Below are 16,817 nucleotides of genomic sequence, written 5' to 3'. Positions count from 1 at the left end.
GTACTCCGTAATACCTTTCCCGAAGGTGGCTCTGTATTTGTGTGTGAATCGACCTGGAGATCGGCAAATAAAAAAGTGTCGTGCTGTTGAAACGCTTGAATTCTTGAATTCTTGAATCCACGATCACGTCGGCGTCGAATCTCAAGCTCTAGTGCGCACGAAAAGGGGGTCGCAGAGATGGCCCCAAAGGATGACAACATTGCTGTAGTAAGTGTTGCTCGCAAAATCTGACGGGGTTATGCTCACTATTCCTCAAGGACCCTAACTTCTACTCCATGAAACGCGATCTGGAACCAGATGACTTTGAATCGTTAGTATCTCCTAGAAGGATTGGTGGTACATATTTGACATTTTCGCCTTTCAGGGAAACAACCTCGATCGCGTCGGCTATTGCGAAGGGGCGGTTTGAAAATGGCCGAAGGTTGGCGCAATTCAGATAAGGCCTATCTCATTGACTGACCTGGAAGGTAGATATCAAGCGACAAAGGAAGATGACTATTGGTAAGCCATGCCGTATTTGTATCAGAAGGGCATCAACTAAATCACATGTAGGGGTCCCTCAGATGAGCAGCAATTCGAGGCATTTGAAATCAGGTGAGGCTCACATATACCCATCTCCCTCACTAGAAGGGAAGATGTAGTATTAACGTGCCAAGCCACATACTGTTCCTCGTTCTAGATTATTACCAACCGAATGCTCTCTTCCACGCTCCTATAGGAGATTCTCCCAAAGTACATTTATCATGACCCATGTTTCTCTGTCTGTGTATGAACTAACCAATCAAAATAGCATATTCTGGACATTGGAACGGGAAAAGGAAGCTGGGCAATGTAAGTCAATACACCTTATCTCAAGGAATGCTCTAACGATCTCACAGTGACGTTGCGGATTTTTACCCGACAGGTAATCGGATTAAGGGCACGGCTTTTGTGCTATTCTGAGACTGACGCGTGACAGCCACGATTCGCGGAGTGGATCTATTCCCTCCCCCTGTGACCTGGATGCCTCCAAATTGCGTTTTCGAAGTGGACGACGTACTCAAAGATTGGACATGGAGAGAGCCGTTTGACTTCATTCATCTGCGTATGATGTATGGGGCCTTTGATTCAGAGGGTTGGAATCAAGTGTACAAGCGGGCCTACGAGTGAGTGAAAATATGATCGCTCGACCATTTTATATGTCAAGCCCTAATCGCTTGTCCTCACAGCGCCCTAGCTCCAGGTGGTTGGATCGAGCAAGTGGAGTTTGATATACGATGCCACAGTGATGACGGTACCCTGAAGAAAAATAGTCTGCTAGGCGGCTGGGGTGATCTGTTCCTTAGTTGCTCCGCGCAAGCCGGGCGGACGCTCACAACCCAGGAAACGATGCGCGGGGTTATGGAGAAGGCCGGATTTGTGGATGCGCATGAAAAGCTTTACAAAATACCTCTCGGTCCATGGGCCAAGGACAAAGTCCTGAAAGAGGCCGGGCACCTTCATTACGCTCATTGGAACGCTGCTCTAGAGGGCTGGGCGATGTGGCTGCTTACCCACTTTGGGGAACCGGTGCCGTGGACAAATGAGGAGGTCCAGGTTTATCTGGCCAAAGTGCGTTTGGAGTTGAAAGATCCACACACACATGGATGGAATTATGGGTAAGCTCTCCTTCCCTATCGTCTCTTCTCTGGCTGTTCCAATCTGATAACAAACTTAGTCGTCGTGTGTGGGCAAGAAAGCCCACCGAAAAGGAATTGATGGCGAAGCACGGGCTGAAGTCCGAGCCGTACCCATGAATATGCTACGCACAAACATATCATTTTTCGGAAAAATGCCCCAGCTGGGAGTCAGGATTAGCTGTCATAAGCCTCCTGGATCCAACCCCGAGCGCTTGCCACAGATGTCCTTAGCTATCGTGTCGACTTGGACGGATCCACCTGTACCATAGCAACACAGCTCCTAGGGCCTAGGGCTGGCTTTTATGTTCCTGGAGACGATGAGGCCATCTCTGTCGGTTTTCTGTGTCCGGGGATTAAGAGTAATACTTTTAGGATTAAGCTAATGTAGATATCCTTAGGTTTGCCACTGAACTGAGTTTTATTAGACTTTCTCGAAAGTTTTCTGATCCCAGATGTTTGACATGACACAACCGAGGTCGTATCATAAGAGCACCATATTCCGCGTCGCGTAAGTCTGAACATACGTGAACATACGTGAGCTATCATTGTGCTCCGATTCTAACAAAGCTGGCCATTATAGAGAGCTTTCTACAATTCAACGCTACGTCCTTACGCTCTCTCAGTGTTCATAACATCAAATGTCATTAACCAGGGAAATCACGACCATCTAACTCCGGCACCTCTAGCCGGGGTAGTAATTAGGACCCTAAATCCCCTTTGAACTATATTGAAATTAGTAGGTTAGGTTAGGTAGGCCACACTCGCTTGTGAAATACGTTAGATGTTGTAACCTTAGAAGTAAGGCACCGAAGAAAGTGCGGCTCAAAACTGGAAGTTACGGTGTGAGGCTCAATAGGGGGTTTCCCCCTCATATTCTCCATTCTCCCACCTTTTGGAAACCAGTTTGTCTTGCACATCTCATCTCAAAGGAAGGATACAAGGGTATAGACCATGGATATCAACAACAGCTCTCTAGACCGGGCCTTCATCCTCAAATTACCCGACGAGCTTTTGAGTATGATTATTAGTCCCCTGGCGCCAATTCTCGATGACGACGAATATTTACACAAGCAATATCAACCCTACGAGATGGTCGTTGCACTTTCTCTTGTGTGTAAACGATTTTATCGCATTACTGTGCCGTACTTGTACGCAGAGTTAGTGATCAACACCGGCGATAAGACTTGGAGACGACCGACGCAAATTTCCAAGTACCTTCATCGCACCTTCAGAGAGAATCCATTGCTTTGGAAACTTTGCCGACACCTCACAGTGACCTATGACGAATCAAAAATCGATTTTCTTTATGCTGTAACAGATTGTCTCACCTGGCTCACTGCTGCCAAATCTTTGACCTTCTGGGGTTTGGGGGGCAAGAAGGCATGGGGGCTACTCCAATTGGCCACAGAACACATATCTGGTTGTAATATTCTCTCACTCAACGCCAACTACCGCTATACCCTTCACCTACCACTTGTAATAGAGGCATTGGGTGGTTTCAAGTCTGGATTTCTCCCCAACCTCCAAACCCTAAAACTGGGGGGGTGTTTCTATTTACGGGGACCAAATATGCCAGGAAGAACTTAAGGTATATATATGCATTTCGAGCACCCTGGTTCTATCAAAGTTGTGCCGATGTACTAACGGAATGCATGTTTTGTAGGAAAAAGCAGGAACTGCTCCATTCACGAAACTTCAGCTGCGCAGCTTTCTCCTAACTCCAAAATCCCTCGAAGCACTAGTCCGTTGGCCAAGACGTCTAGAGGAATTTGAGCTGAAATATTCATCTGGGGATGACTTCGCAACCTCAGGGCTCTATAGTGACTGGAGCCTGGCAACATTGCAACCAATTCTGTACACGCACCGAAAAACTCTCCGTTCTATCAAAATATACGGCCTTCACAAGAGCGGGTTCGATGGATTTGACTTGCGCGAGTTCGAAAACCTCGAGAAACTTAGCCTCGGGTCCGACTTTTCCGGTCATCAACTCTTCAATAGGAACGAAATTTGCGAGCCCCCTCACAGTCTTCTTGCCCCGCGCCTCCGTGTCTTCCACTGGGATTTAACACTCCTAGATCAGCAATGCGGTGAGAGCTTATGTGACTTCGGCCAAGCAGAAGAAGATTGGCTACGACTACTCGCACGCAAGGCAATTAAACACGGATGTCCACTTCGGAGGATCGAAATCACATTTAACCCTGTTGTTGATGGGTACATCAGTATTACCGATGACATGTATCCGTGGGACCGAATGGATGCTATGGGGGCTGATCTACGCCCACACGGTATTGAAGTATCATATGACACTCCTAGTGTTAGTAGGGAACAGTTCTCGATGCTTCGCAAACATGCTGCTGAAGACAATGCAAAGCTGGCTGCCGAAGTGGAATGCCAATGACCTTGCCAATGACCTAAGGAATATCAGAAACATACTACTACCTAAGGACCTAGGTAGCAAGTGTATAAGATGAAGCAAACAAAAAGACCCTCGAGCCCGCCGATGAAGCTTACATATTCGGGATTTAACATAACGTTTCTACCTTTCCCTTAAGCACACTCGACCCGGATTTAACGAAGAATGATTCCCCTAAGGCGTAGCCGTGGCGCCCGGTGATAAACCCAGAAGCTTTTTAGATTGCCACCTGTTATCATAAGACTTACCGGTTCATAGCTTCCTATTATAGAACTTGCCACTCACGGATTTGCAAATACCGAATGTCATACGGTATTGCAGCTTCGTCTACATGTCTTGAAGTCCTAATATGTATGACCAAACTCTCATATAGTGACAGCTTTTCAGAGTAAACATATTCGTTTTTATATATGAGAAATCACGGTGGGAGTAGCTGAGCAGTGTCACCTTGTGAAGGCTGCCATAGTTAGATATTATTGGGATAAGGTAGGTTGACTTGGGGTCTGGGAAGCCTGCCTGTCAAACACCATGGTGTCATACATGGTATAACGTCCTCGGTAAAGGATATTTCTAGATGCCCACGGCTGCAGTGTCTCCGATTACAAATTTCGTATTGCTTTTCATTGGTTCTTTTTTTTCTTTTTTTTTCCGGCTTTTCGTGATTTTATTCGTCCCAATTTTTATAGATGTTGACTACGGGCGACTAACTTTGCCAACCACCAATCACTTCCACAAGTTCATATTATAATCCTTTCCGGCACATAACATAGTATATAAAACCATAGGGTGTGGATAATAGGTCTTCCCGTCCACTCAGCCGTAGTTAATCCACGCGATCATATTATGCATTTCCCCTTGAATTGAAGTCCAACATTCTTGACAATGGTCAGCCGAAACATGCTACCCTTTGGATAGATATTAGCCATGTTTTATCTGTGGTTATGGTCGTAATTCGACACTACGTAGACTGGGGTACGGGGAAATCAATGATGTTATCCAACACGATGTGGCGTATGCTGGTGGTCTCGATCAATGCTAAAAGTACTTATCCACGGGTTGAGGTTGTCTTCGATCACCTCTAAATGGTTGGAACCGCGTGGCAACTATTTCCATCCAATAGCATGTTTTTGGTATTTAAACTTCAAAATATCGTGATCTATTGCTATCTAGTAATCGATTGAGTTAGTTCCTTTTTCTTATATTACTAGCTAGATCCGTGGTCTACTAGGACCGTAATGAGTCTATTAATGAGGGATGAGGGGTAGGCAGACCTTTTATATCCCGCATTGCAATCCCAGTAAGAATTGTCAATTTCGATAATCTTGCAAAATATGCCCTGCAAATATGAGCTGCGTGACCTGCGGTAAAAATCCATCTGAAGGCTCCTTCGACCCCGATACCTGTAGGTATCTCTTGATAGCTCAATCTCCCTCTACACCAACGCCAACACCAACTGCTGTCAACCGACCTGTATCTTTTGCTCCAACCTCATTCACTATTGTCATGAAACGAAGGCATCGGGGCGGATCGATTTTCCAAACAGAATCTCCCTCGAGTGCTACGGAATGGTGCCAACCAGGTCAGGATTTCTCGTTGAGAATGGATGTATCGATGGAGGATAAATGTTTTCTCAAGGCTTATGAGAATTCATTTGATAAACTCCGGGTCATAAAACGACAACTCTCAATAAGTCCATGAACCATTCAATTATCGAAGTGGTGAGCACAATCATATTTCAAGCGGAAGGATGCTGCCTGGACAGGAATACGAAGAGTTAACAACTGGAGTTAGATGTACCTGCACAACGTAAAAGGATATGCCCTGTTCTTGACTTTACGTGGCAGTACATAAAAAATGGCGGTGTTTGAGCCTCCCAGTTACAATTCAACGAAACCAGATACACGCCAGTCTTTGATTCCAAGGTTGTATCGATATGGAGCGATATCCCCTGCCTATTCTACAATGGCCACCTAAGCTGTGATTGATCATATTGAGGTCTATCTTGTAACGGTAATGCCGTGGAAATTATTTACCTACTCGCGCAGCGCTCACGACTTGTATTCATATCGCACAGGGCTATACGCCTAACCTGAGGATACAATATAACTATGAGCTTTATTAGTAGTTATATAATATATTAACTATGACTTTATTTATATCCCGTAATCTTGGCGATCTTAACCACATGAGATCTCTATGACCTAGAATTTGAATTACTGGAGAATTCTATATTACTTACGCAGCTGCGACCGGCATAATGGGGCCCAGCCCTGTGGGCTTTCACCCCCGGGCCCATAGCCCACCGGTGGGCCCTACCTTCGGGCCCAAAGCCCAGTCCATTTGCGGGTTGGGCTTCGTGGAGGTCTATACACGACTAGATGTACTATCAATGGCGAGAATCCCTCCATTCATTACAACTTGATCTTAATTCGAAAATGATATAAGAATTCCACTTATTAACATCCACATGAATGAATACGTACGTAAACCTGGCAAGGCATACTCTTGTGCTAGGACAGAAAAACTCGGACGAATCCTGTTTACCCCGTTAATCTTAGTTGGAGGGGCCAGAAAGCGGAGATCTTAGATGCCGGAGGAACAGGATGGTGGGCTATTTAATAGCTGCCCCCAATGAGTGCCAAGTGCTGGGTGTTGGGATCACTTTAGCGCATAAGCACTACCCCGTTGCCCAGACGATCAACGTCGATGATATTTTTAGTGCGACATAAGAGACGGGTCAAAATCCCACATTAACATATGTTGTACAAATAATATTTCTAGCTGCTCTCCCGCAATTAATTTTCGCTAGCAGTCACATATATTTGCCATTCTGCCTTACCCATAAGCTGCACTGTCCCTGATTCCTTCAAGGCTGCATCAGGCGCTGATCTTAATTCCCAAACAAGCCATCTTCGCTGTACAAGCCAATAAGATCCGGCAAATAAGATCCGGCACGTGGTCAGAAATATAGACGTCCAGAGGCAAGATACATCGGGCGGTTTACTTATTTTGCCCCAAGAGAGATAGAAGAACTTCACCCCTTTCCATTATCTTTGTCATTCTATCACTCACGGAAAACGAAAGACCATGCTGTTTCGAGATATCTTCTTCGCAGCTCTGACTGCGGTTCCCCTCATTGGCCCTTCTGCCGCCTCAAAGCGCGGCAGCTCCTTCGAACTTGTCGACGGTCCCTTCTTCACATTTCACTATAAAACCGATCAACCGTCGGAGAAGAACTGGATCGGTATCTACAGTATCTATGGCGAGGGCCCTGGAAAAGAGGACTCTATATATTGGGACTGGATGCGTGAGTCGGAAGAAACCAAGCGTATCGATGACACCCACCTCAACTGGGGCGCCTACAAAGCCTACTTTCTGGCCGATACGGGATACAAGGTGCTTGCTGGTCCCATTGATATTTTCCTTACTGGTGATGGACCTATATCGTTTAATGTTGAAGAATTCACGACTAAAAATGCTCGTGAGGGAGAGAAATTCGAAGCTCGTGTGAGCGGCCTTTTACACCACGCCCCGGACCCCAACACCAAGTACAGCAAGGAAAGCTCTGACGCCGACTGGGTTAGTGTATCCGAGGATGGTATCATTTCCGGAATCCCTAGCGGGAGTGGTAGCTCCAAAATCACCGTGAGGGCTACTGCTTCCGACAAATCTACTGCCACCGTCGATGTCACTGTTCCAGTAGTTGCCTCTGGAAAACCCCTTGTCACTGAACTCAAGGTTCTGTCCCTAAATCTTTGGCACGGAGGCACCCAGGTCAACGACTACAACCGCAAGCAAATCTCAGCCATTGTCAAATCTGGTGCTGACATCGTCGGTCTCCAAGAAAGCACCTACGGCCACGCAACTCAGATTGCAGACGCCCTTGGCTGGCAATCGTGGCAGGGTGGGGACTCTAGCATCATCAGCCGTTATCCCATATCAGAAAAGTACGGCGCAGTCACCGAAACCAGTGCTGCGGTGCGAGTCGCTCTCGACGGCGACGATAATCAGGTCATCCTCCACAACTGCCACCCTTACGCCTACCCCTATGGGCCTTATGATCCTTGCTTCTCCGGAAAGGATGCCGACGTTATGATGGACACTGAGAAGAGGGCCAGCCGTATCCGACAGATTGAAGAAATTGTCGGCGCTATGGCGGACGCCCTCGACAACGCCGACAAAGTCCCCGTGCTTCTGACCGGCGACTTTAACGCGCCCTCTCACCTCGACTGGACCGATGAGACAAATACCTCTCACTGCGGTATTGGTCAGTTTGACTGGCCCACATCCAAGGTGCCTATTGATGCTGGCTTGGCCGACGCCTACCGCGAGCTCCATCCAGATCCTGCCGTTGACCCCGCCAACACTTGGTCGCCCATCTACCTTAACAACGATGATTATGATGGCCGTAAGGAGCCCATGGACCGCATCGACTTTGTCTACTATAAGGGGAACCTGAGTCCCGAGAAGTCCGAGACTTACATGGTTGGTGACCCTAAGCCCCAGCCTGACCATTCCGATAACGAATGGCCCACCGATCACAAGGGCGTCCTTGTCACATTCAAAATCTCAACCTAAACATCCATCCTAACATTCAATAAATGGGTTTCTTTATTGGATTGGACGATGTCATGATCCTAAATGATCAGTAATTCAAATTCGCCTGTAGTCGCTTAGCGGAGCCGTCTTTAAATATAAATATCAGAATTGAAAGGACCAAACAGCTCATCATTTACCGATTCACTTGCGCTGCTTTCCACGAAGTTACCATGGAGAACTCACTCCAAGTGGACGTTTATATCTTCTCCCATCCAAGCAACAACAGACTTTGAGTCACCCAACCAAGCAATTGTAATACAAGGGCCAACGTCAGCAGTTCTAATCGACACCCCTATTTCTTCGTAGAAAGGGTCCAGAGGCCTGGGGTCTGTCGGTCTGATCACAATGTTTTATTCCCTCCCCCCTTTTTTTCAGTCCTTGGCCCTGCTTAAAGCCTGAGTTTCTTCCATTGATTATCGCTGGTACATAGGTATGGTAGTAAGAGACTAGGTGAACCATGGGTTTCTTGACCCAATGTAAGTCTTCATCCCACTATATTGATGCAAACTCCTCTCGCCGTTTCTCGTCTTCTACACATTCTGTATCGGCGGCTCGTACCATGGCAGCTTCGTCATCAGCGTCCAGCGTTGCATCGTCTGGCTTGTTCTCCGCAGCAATCAAGGTAGAGACATTACGAAATTGCCGGTACTAAGTGTTGGGTGTGTACGGGCTAAATATGCCACCTGACACATAATTTTGTCATTGGTTATTACCTACAACAGTCTACACATCCTATATTCATCCACCCCCAAACTAGCGGCCAGGAGATCTGCCAATCTTCTTCAGTTTCACTTCAGATTCACCTCAGATTCACTCCAGATTTAACTTAGGTTCAGTTCAGATTAAGATAGTAAAATAGTAAGAAATCAAGAGTTAAGACTTAAGAGTTAGGAGTATATAGTAATCATTTATAAAAATCCTATATAAAGTACTACGCTAATTGTATATAACTATAGATTCAACATGGTACTTGATCTAAATTATTGCCTGGCAATAAGGGAGTTATGTGTCGGGTGGCATAGTTGCCCACCAGACCCCTAGGTGACTCCAGTCTATCCTATTTTTTGGACCATTAAGCTAACAATAAGTCTTTATTTAGATTCCTGTATGGGAGCAAGCTAGGCTGCTCACGTTCAATTACGAACACACTTCCAATTCAATCCCTCTTTGTGGATCTTGTTATAGGGAGTTCAATATGTCACTCGACCCTGGATATGCCTTTTTCCCGGTAGACATACAGTATTTTGATTTTGAACGTCGGGACCGTGTCCGCCGAGAACAGCTTGCAACCGATACTGGAGTCCCTATTTCATCCCTTTCACGGCAGGTACCGACGAGTGCAGACTATAAGCAACATGAGATCGACTCGAACCTGATCTCGCCTACCGCAATTGGAGGACAATATAGCCGGGTGTTTCTGAAACAGTTCCTCCACAGCGGAGAAATCCCAGGGATTGAAAAAGCCTACCCAACTGCAAAAGAATGGCATGGTGCCCCCCTTCTATTCGTCGTGCTTTTGCCGCCCTTTCAAGCTCCTGTTTCTTTGTTATCGTCGATACCAATACTCGCAACTTGCTTGAAGAACTACGACAACTATACTTCACTGATGACCGCCTTTCTTCCGAACAAGTCTCTCTACGCGATGTATATCGACCGCAGGCCCGGACAAGTCAGAAGCACCATCCGGAAGACCAAACCAATGATAAGTCGGCACATTATGACAAGAAAGCCCAGGGTCAGGATACGGGGTTTGCTGGAGCATCTGTAACCGCAAACCAGTGCGGCGGATATACCGAGTGAGATTTAGGCCCCGAATCGACCACAAATGATGGTATTCTCTCTTTTTCTCCGTCGCTAGTCGCAACAATGAACTATTCTTCCCCTTCTCCAGCTTTCCTGCCACAAATGTGAATAGAAATTCGATTATCATTAAGGGTACCGGTCCGGTCCTCTATTAAGATCGAGGGGGTCCCGAAATCAGCCAAATTAGCTACGCTTCCTCTATCAGTCCGCTAGTCTAAATAGACCATAAGACCATAAGAAATTCTATATACCTTCATCAAAGTATTTAGTACCCGCCATGATATCCTCCAACCAACTATTTAATTTGCTACCTTGGCCCCTTAATTGCTCCCAAAATGAGTGGCTGGTAGCGAAGTGGAGGAGATGGAGGAGATGGAGAGGAGACTAAGTGTGAAACTCATGTCACGTGGATATATCACCGATGATCCAATTTGTGTCACTAACTAACTACCTAGGTACACGTCTATAGTAACTAATGATTAATGATCTACCATTTACGCTCCAGCCAAGTCAACCAAGACATATATAGGCTTTCTTCGGTTTCTCAAAAGCGGGAATGTCTCTATATTTCATATTACCTAGATATCTAGGTATCTAGTTAGGTATCTACTTAACTATCTAGTTAACTATCTAGGTAACTAGGTAAGTCCCGTCTTGCCAAGTAACGTACTTTCTGCGCCACCGGCCTCGGGGTGGGTCGTGGGGTAACCTGGAGAAGTCGAAACGCTTCCCCCACCTTCTCCGACTTCCTTCTTAAAGGCCGTTCAGAATAGGGAAGAGGAAAAATATATCGAATTCACACTTCTGATCTGAAATTCCAAATCTCATCATGCTTGATACACCAGCCAAAGAAGACCATGTGGATGTTCTCATTGTCGGTGCTGGACCAGCGGGGCTCATGCTAGCCAACTGGCTAAGCCGCTGCGGAGTCAAGACCCGTATAGTGGACAAGCGTAACTCAAAGGTACATTCTGGTCCAAATATGAGGAACTATCATATCCCATACTGACTTCAGTGTAGGTCTTCAATGGACAAGCGGACGGTCTACAATGTCGCACCCTAGAAATCTTTGACTCTTTTGACTTTGCTCACCGGGCATGGCGCGAGGCAAACCATATGTTGGAGATATGTCTTTGGAATCCTAACAAAAATGGCCGTCTTCAACGAAGTGATCGTATCCCCGATACCATTCCGGGAATTAGTCGTTTCCAACAGGTCGTGCTACACCAGGGTCGCATCGAGCGGTTCTTCCTCGATTCAATCAAGGAGCATAGTGACATCCATGTTGAGCGCGGTGTGTTGCCCACATCGTTCAATTTTGACGAAGCAAAAGCAGCCGATTTCGAGGATTATCCTATCAGTGTTAAACTTCGTACCTTGGCCGCGGAAGAATCCACGCCTCTGCAACGGCAGCAGCATCAGAAATCTTCTGATGGTCAGCACACAGTGGTGGAGGATGGCCTTTTCCGAAGTAACTTGGTTGCTGATGACACCGAGGACCTCATCCAGGCGACAGAGGCTAAAGAAACCCCCGACCAAGTGGAGCATATCAAGGCTAAATTTCTGGTCGGTTGTGACGGTGCCCACTCATGGGTGCGCCGTCAGGTTGGCTTTAGCTTGGAAGGTGGCTCAACCGATTATATCTGGGGTGTGCTCGACATTGTCCCCATTACGGATTTCCCAGATATCCGCCATCGATGCGCCATTCACTCTGCGGATGCGGGTAGCTTGATGGTAATTCCCCGTGAGAATAAACTGGTTCGACTCTATATCCAGCTTCAGGCGACAGATTGCCAAAAGAATGGCTCCAAAGCTGACCGGTCCTGGATCACTCCCGAGATCATCCTGAAATCTGCTCAGCGCATCGTGCACCCATATAAGCTCGATTACGCGTACTGCGACTGGTGGACTGCGTACCAGATTGGACAGCGAGTGAGTGACAAATTTTCACAAAGCGATCGTGTATTCCTAGCAGGTGATGCCGTTCATACGCACTCTCCCAAGGCTGGACAGGGTATGAATGTCAGTATGCAGGATAGTAAGTTTTTGAATCCTGACGTGCTTGGTCTTTAACACTCACCATTTCGAATAGCGTATAATCTGGGATGGAAGCTCGCGCATGTGATAAATGGCCTTAGCGAACCGTCCATTCTCCAAACGTATGAGTCTGAGCGGAAACAGATCGCACAGGACCTGATCGCTTTCGATCACCGCTTTTCGCGACTTTTCTCTGGTCGCCCGGCCAAGGATATCATGGATGAAGAGGGTGTCAGTATGGAAGAATTCAAAAAGGCTTTTGAGAAAGGAAACGAGTTTGCAAGCGGCATAGGTGAGTGTATTACATTACTCGAGGACACTAGTCTCCAGTACTAATTCCATTTTTGTAGCTGTCAACTATGAGGCCAGTATCCTCGTGGCGAAGCAAACGGGTGTCGCAGAACAAGGCCACGACGCAATCATCAGCAAGCCAGAGCTGGCTACAAAGATTGATATCGGCAAACGTATACCTAGCTTCAAAGTTTTGAATCATGCCGATGCACGCCCATGGCATCTACAGGAGCTATTGAAGAGCAACGGGCGCTGGCGAGTGATAGTTTTCCCTGGACGACTCACCGAGCCCCAAAATATGGAACGTTTCGAAAAATTAGGCGCCTCTTTGGGAGGGTCAGATTCCTTCATTCGCCAGTTCACACCATCAGACAAGCCCATCGATAGCGTGATCGAGGTATTGACGGTTCATTCTGGACCACGAAGAGATATCGAACTTCTCGATCTTCCGGAGGCGTTCCATCCCCACCTTGGTGACATGGGATGGGATTACTGGAAAGTCTTCGTCGATGAGGAGTCTTACCACGAGGGACATGGTCAAGCTTATTCCAATTATGGAATTGATCCGAACCGCGGTGTTAGTGTCATCATTCGCCCTGATCAGTATGTTAGCTGGGTTGGCGAGGTCGATGACTACGAGCAGATATCGCGATTCTTCACTAGCTTCATGAAACGACAGGTGGCTGGGAATCCGGTTCTGTAGAGAGGGTGGGAACAACCACTAGATACTGGGTCATCGGATCCATCGCCATATATAAAGTGATGCATAGCGGCCTAACCTACATTCATGTTTCATGCGAGATGAAATACTTCTATTCCATAAGTAGTTACTAGGAACAAAAGGCCGAACCAAACAAGCTCAGACATTATCTTTTCGGTTTGACTATGATGACAAGATGCTGAAGTGAAGCCTGATATCTTCTTCCCCAAAAATCCCCTTGATGCCCATCTTCGACCGAAATATCCAATCAGCCCATACGCCTTGAGGCACTAGTCTATCACTATCTTCTTTCCTTTGAGTGCCAATCCAAAAAGACCACTCCAAGGTGTAGTACATGGCCATGGTCACATCCAAGCATCTATCACCCATCTAAAGTTTCGGCTTCCCAACCCTATTCGCCTTGGCCTTCTCCTCGAAATACTCCTTAACCCTCTCCCTCGCGACAAAAACAACTTCCGCATCCTCAACAGTAGGCGGTACACTAACCTCTGCCGTATACTCCCCCTTCACCCCAATCTCAACAAGTTCTCTAAGAACACGTCTAAGCGTCTTCCCACTCCGCGTTTTGGGTATCATCCCCCGACCCTGTATAATCCCACCTAGCGACGCAATAGCCCCAATCTGCTCGCGAACCAGCGCGTTAATCTCGGCGAATAACTGCGGACTAGGTGTTGCCGGAAGGGTCCCGGATTCTCCAGGGATCGCGCCAGCTTTGGGCTGGATGAATGCGAAGGGAAGGTGGCCTTTCAGCGGGTCGGGGATGCCTACGACGCTTGCTTCGCTGATCGATGGGTGCGAGAGGATTGCTTGTTCAATGGATCCTGTCGGAATAAGTCAGATCATGGATTCCTCAGGTCAAAGCGCTGAGAAGCGAAGAATATCCTTACCAGTACTAAACCGATGCGCGGCAACATTGATGATATCGTCACTTCGCGACATAATATGCACATAGCCATCCTTGTCAACCATCCCTGCATCACCGGTATCAACCCAGCGGCCATTGAACCGCTTAAGATACCCACGGTAGAACCGCTCCTCGTCCTCGAAGAGGGTCGTGAATGCCGACGGGGCGAGCGGTGGTGCCATAACAATATTTCCCATTGTGCCGCGCGGGACTTCACTGCCTTTGTCGTCGACAATGCGGACGTCAAACCCAGGCATTGGGAATCCTGCCGAACCGGGACGGGTTGTAAGGGGAGAATGATCTGGTCCGGGTGCCAGACCAGCAAGGGCAGCGCTCCCATTCAACGCAACACCCGTAATCGGGGATCCGGATTCAGATGACCACCAGTTATCAATAACAAGCGCACCATCCGCTGCATATTTACCAAGGAGATCTTGGTATGAGCTAACAATACTGGGCTCGCTACGCTCACCGGCGAGGAAAAGCGCACGGAGAGATTTCAATCCTCCACGCTTTCCGATCTCGCCAATAAGCTGGTCCTCCGGGTCATCTTTCCGGATAGCTCGCATGGCAGTTGGGGCCGTGAAGAGCGCATTTACATTATGTTTCTCGACGATGCGCCAGAACGTCCCTGCGTCTGGCGTGCCGACGGGCTTACCTTCAAACATCACGGTTGTGGCGCCTACTAGCAGCGGCGCATAGAGAATGTACGAGTGTCCGACAACCCAGCCTATGTCTGATGCGCAGAACATTGTGTCGCCGGGACCTTTTATCCCAAGTAGGGATTTTATGGAGAGTTCCAGGCCCACAGCGTGCCCGCCTGCTTCGCGGAGGACACCTTTGGGGAGGCCAGTTGTCCCTGTAGAGGTATGTTAGTATGAACAGAACGGGTTTACTAGTCGCCGAGATGTGCTCCTAAGATTCACTCACCACTTGTATAAATAATATAAAGTGCGTCCGTGCTCTTAACGGGAACAGGTCCAGCCTTGACCCCACGGAACCGTGCACTCTTAACGAGTCTCTGCCAATTACGCTGTCCACCGCGCTTATCGGGATGATTCCACCGCAGTTGGTCACGCTGCCAGACAATGACCCTGGTCGGTTTGAAGCTGCTTGCCTTAACGGCGCCCTCGACAAGCGGTCGGTAGGAAATGGGTGCCTTGGACCCCTCTATTCCGCATGACGCTGTCATTATAGCTCTCGGGCGTGCAGCCTCAATGCGCTGCGCTAGAGCTTGCGGGGCGAAGCCGCCGAAGACGGCGGCGTGGATTGCTCCTAAACGGGTTATTGCCAACGCGGCTATTAAAGCTGCGGGGATCATTGGCACTAGATGTGATAACCTGGTCAGTTTGGGATTCCTACTTTTCATCCATTCCCCACTCATGGTGTCATCACAAAGTTGTTGGTTTGCCTACTGTAAATAATAACAACATCGCCCTTTTCTACTCCTTCCTCCCTAAGCACACCGGCAAGAACCTCCACCTCATCGAGTAGGCGGGCATAAGTATACTTCTCCGTTACACCTGTAACTGGTGATTCCCATACAATCGCAACATTGTCGCCATGGCCCGCGAGCACATGTCGGTCAACACAATTGTAGGTTGTGGAGATCTCGCCGTCGGCGAACCACGACCAATGCTCGTGTTTGGTTCCGCTCGGTAGGGATTTTGTCTGCTGTGTAAGGGCACGTGAAGGCCTGCGGTGCCAGTGGAGTCTAGCCGCGTGATGCGACCAAAAGGTTTCTGGATCGCCAAGGGAATGTGAGTGGGTTGTTGTTTGGGGGTGCGGAGACATGTTGGATAGAATTTGGATTTGGGATCCGGATGGATATGAAAGGGGAAATAGCAAATTTATTTGCCTTGGGATTTTATAGAAAAAGCTGAGAGAGAAACAAGTTACACAAAACAAAGAGTGAATTTGCTCAGAAATACTCTGGAGCTCTGATATGGAGTGCTTCTACCCGAGGTCTTTCAGATCCAAGAAGGTGCGATTGGCACGGGGAGATGGAAAAGTTAAGACCTGCAGGATCGACAAAAGACATTTGAGGGGTTCGCCCTTTGCGGAGAAAGGAGGAGGAGAGAGGAGAAAGGAGAGGTGAAACTGTCCCAAAGTGAGAGATTCCCCCGGATGCAGGGCGAGTCCGTGCTTCTCTTCCCCGCACTTTCTTTTGGTACCCAGTGTGTACCCAGTTGTGTACATAGTTTGTACATAGTTTGTACATAGTTTGTACCCAGATTGTACTCAGTTTGTAAGTACTTTAGAGTGTACTTATGGTGTACTTAGTGTGTACTCAAGTATACCTCATGCACTAGAACAAGGTACTACACTTGTAGTACTTTCGTATTCTCTTTTCTTTTCAAGCTATTACCAAGAACAACTTTATCAATTGTC

General features: G+C 47.6%; 6 protein-coding genes across 6 annotated transcripts; 5 read left to right on the top strand and 1 right to left on the bottom strand.

Moving 5' to 3' along the window:
• Positions 1 to 177: 177 nt before the first annotated feature.
• Positions 178 to 1,775, top strand: N7516_003032 (class I SAM-dependent methyltransferase; the record flags this gene model as incomplete). The annotated part of the gene is made up of 11 exons (XM_057215752.1): positions 178 to 207; positions 258 to 310; positions 365 to 421; positions 472 to 501; positions 553 to 594; positions 657 to 732; positions 791 to 831; positions 879 to 904; positions 959 to 1,145; positions 1,209 to 1,637; positions 1,697 to 1,775. The coding sequence occupies 11 exons, from the start codon at positions 178 to 180 to the stop codon at positions 1,773 to 1,775; spliced, it is 1,050 nt and encodes a 349-aa protein (XP_057077635.1).
• Positions 1,776 to 2,609: 834 nt separating this feature from the next.
• Positions 2,610 to 4,056, top strand: N7516_003031 (uncharacterized protein; the record flags this gene model as incomplete). Its single annotated transcript, XM_057215751.1, has 2 exons — positions 2,610 to 3,134; positions 3,322 to 4,056. 2 exons carry the CDS (start codon positions 2,610 to 2,612, stop codon positions 4,054 to 4,056), a joined length of 1,260 nt encoding a protein of 419 aa, XP_057077634.1.
• A 3,102-nt stretch (positions 4,057 to 7,158) lies between these two features.
• Positions 7,159 to 8,649, top strand: N7516_003030 (uncharacterized protein; the record flags this gene model as incomplete). The annotated part of the gene is made up of 1 exon (XM_057215750.1): positions 7,159 to 8,649. One exon carries the CDS (start codon positions 7,159 to 7,161, stop codon positions 8,647 to 8,649), a length of 1,491 nt encoding a protein of 496 aa, XP_057077633.1.
• Positions 8,650 to 10,152: 1,503 nt separating this feature from the next.
• Positions 10,153 to 10,470, top strand: N7516_003029 (uncharacterized protein; the record flags this gene model as incomplete). The annotated part of the gene is made up of 1 exon (XM_057215749.1): positions 10,153 to 10,470. The coding sequence occupies one exon, from the start codon at positions 10,153 to 10,155 to the stop codon at positions 10,468 to 10,470; it is 318 nt and encodes a 105-aa protein (XP_057077632.1).
• Positions 10,471 to 11,302: 832 nt separating this feature from the next.
• N7516_003028 (putative FAD monooxygenase) lies at positions 11,303 to 13,504 on the top strand (the record flags this gene model as incomplete). Its single annotated transcript, XM_057215748.1, has 4 exons — positions 11,303 to 11,437; positions 11,494 to 12,511; positions 12,566 to 12,802; positions 12,861 to 13,504. The coding sequence occupies 4 exons, from the start codon at positions 11,303 to 11,305 to the stop codon at positions 13,502 to 13,504; spliced, it is 2,034 nt and encodes a 677-aa protein (XP_057077631.1).
• Positions 13,505 to 13,891: 387 nt separating this feature from the next.
• N7516_003027 (putative acyl-CoA synthetase) lies at positions 13,892 to 16,467 on the bottom strand (the record flags this gene model as incomplete). Its single annotated transcript, XM_057215747.1, has 5 exons — positions 13,892 to 14,343; positions 14,410 to 15,285; positions 15,357 to 15,752; positions 15,842 to 16,140; positions 16,358 to 16,467. The coding sequence occupies 5 exons, from the start codon at positions 16,465 to 16,467 to the stop codon at positions 13,892 to 13,894; spliced, it is 2,133 nt and encodes a 710-aa protein (XP_057077630.1).
• Between the last annotated feature and the right edge of the window lie 350 nt (positions 16,468 to 16,817).

Source organism: Penicillium verrucosum, assembly GCF_028828655.1.
Source record: "Penicillium verrucosum strain IBT 35672 chromosome Unknown utg000001l_segment0_segment0, whole genome shotgun sequence".
In the NCBI taxonomy this organism is placed as follows: domain Eukaryota; kingdom Fungi; phylum Ascomycota; class Eurotiomycetes; order Eurotiales; family Aspergillaceae; genus Penicillium; species Penicillium verrucosum.
Note: the sequence above shows the minus strand (reverse complement) of the source record. Positions and strands in the feature narration are given on the sequence as shown.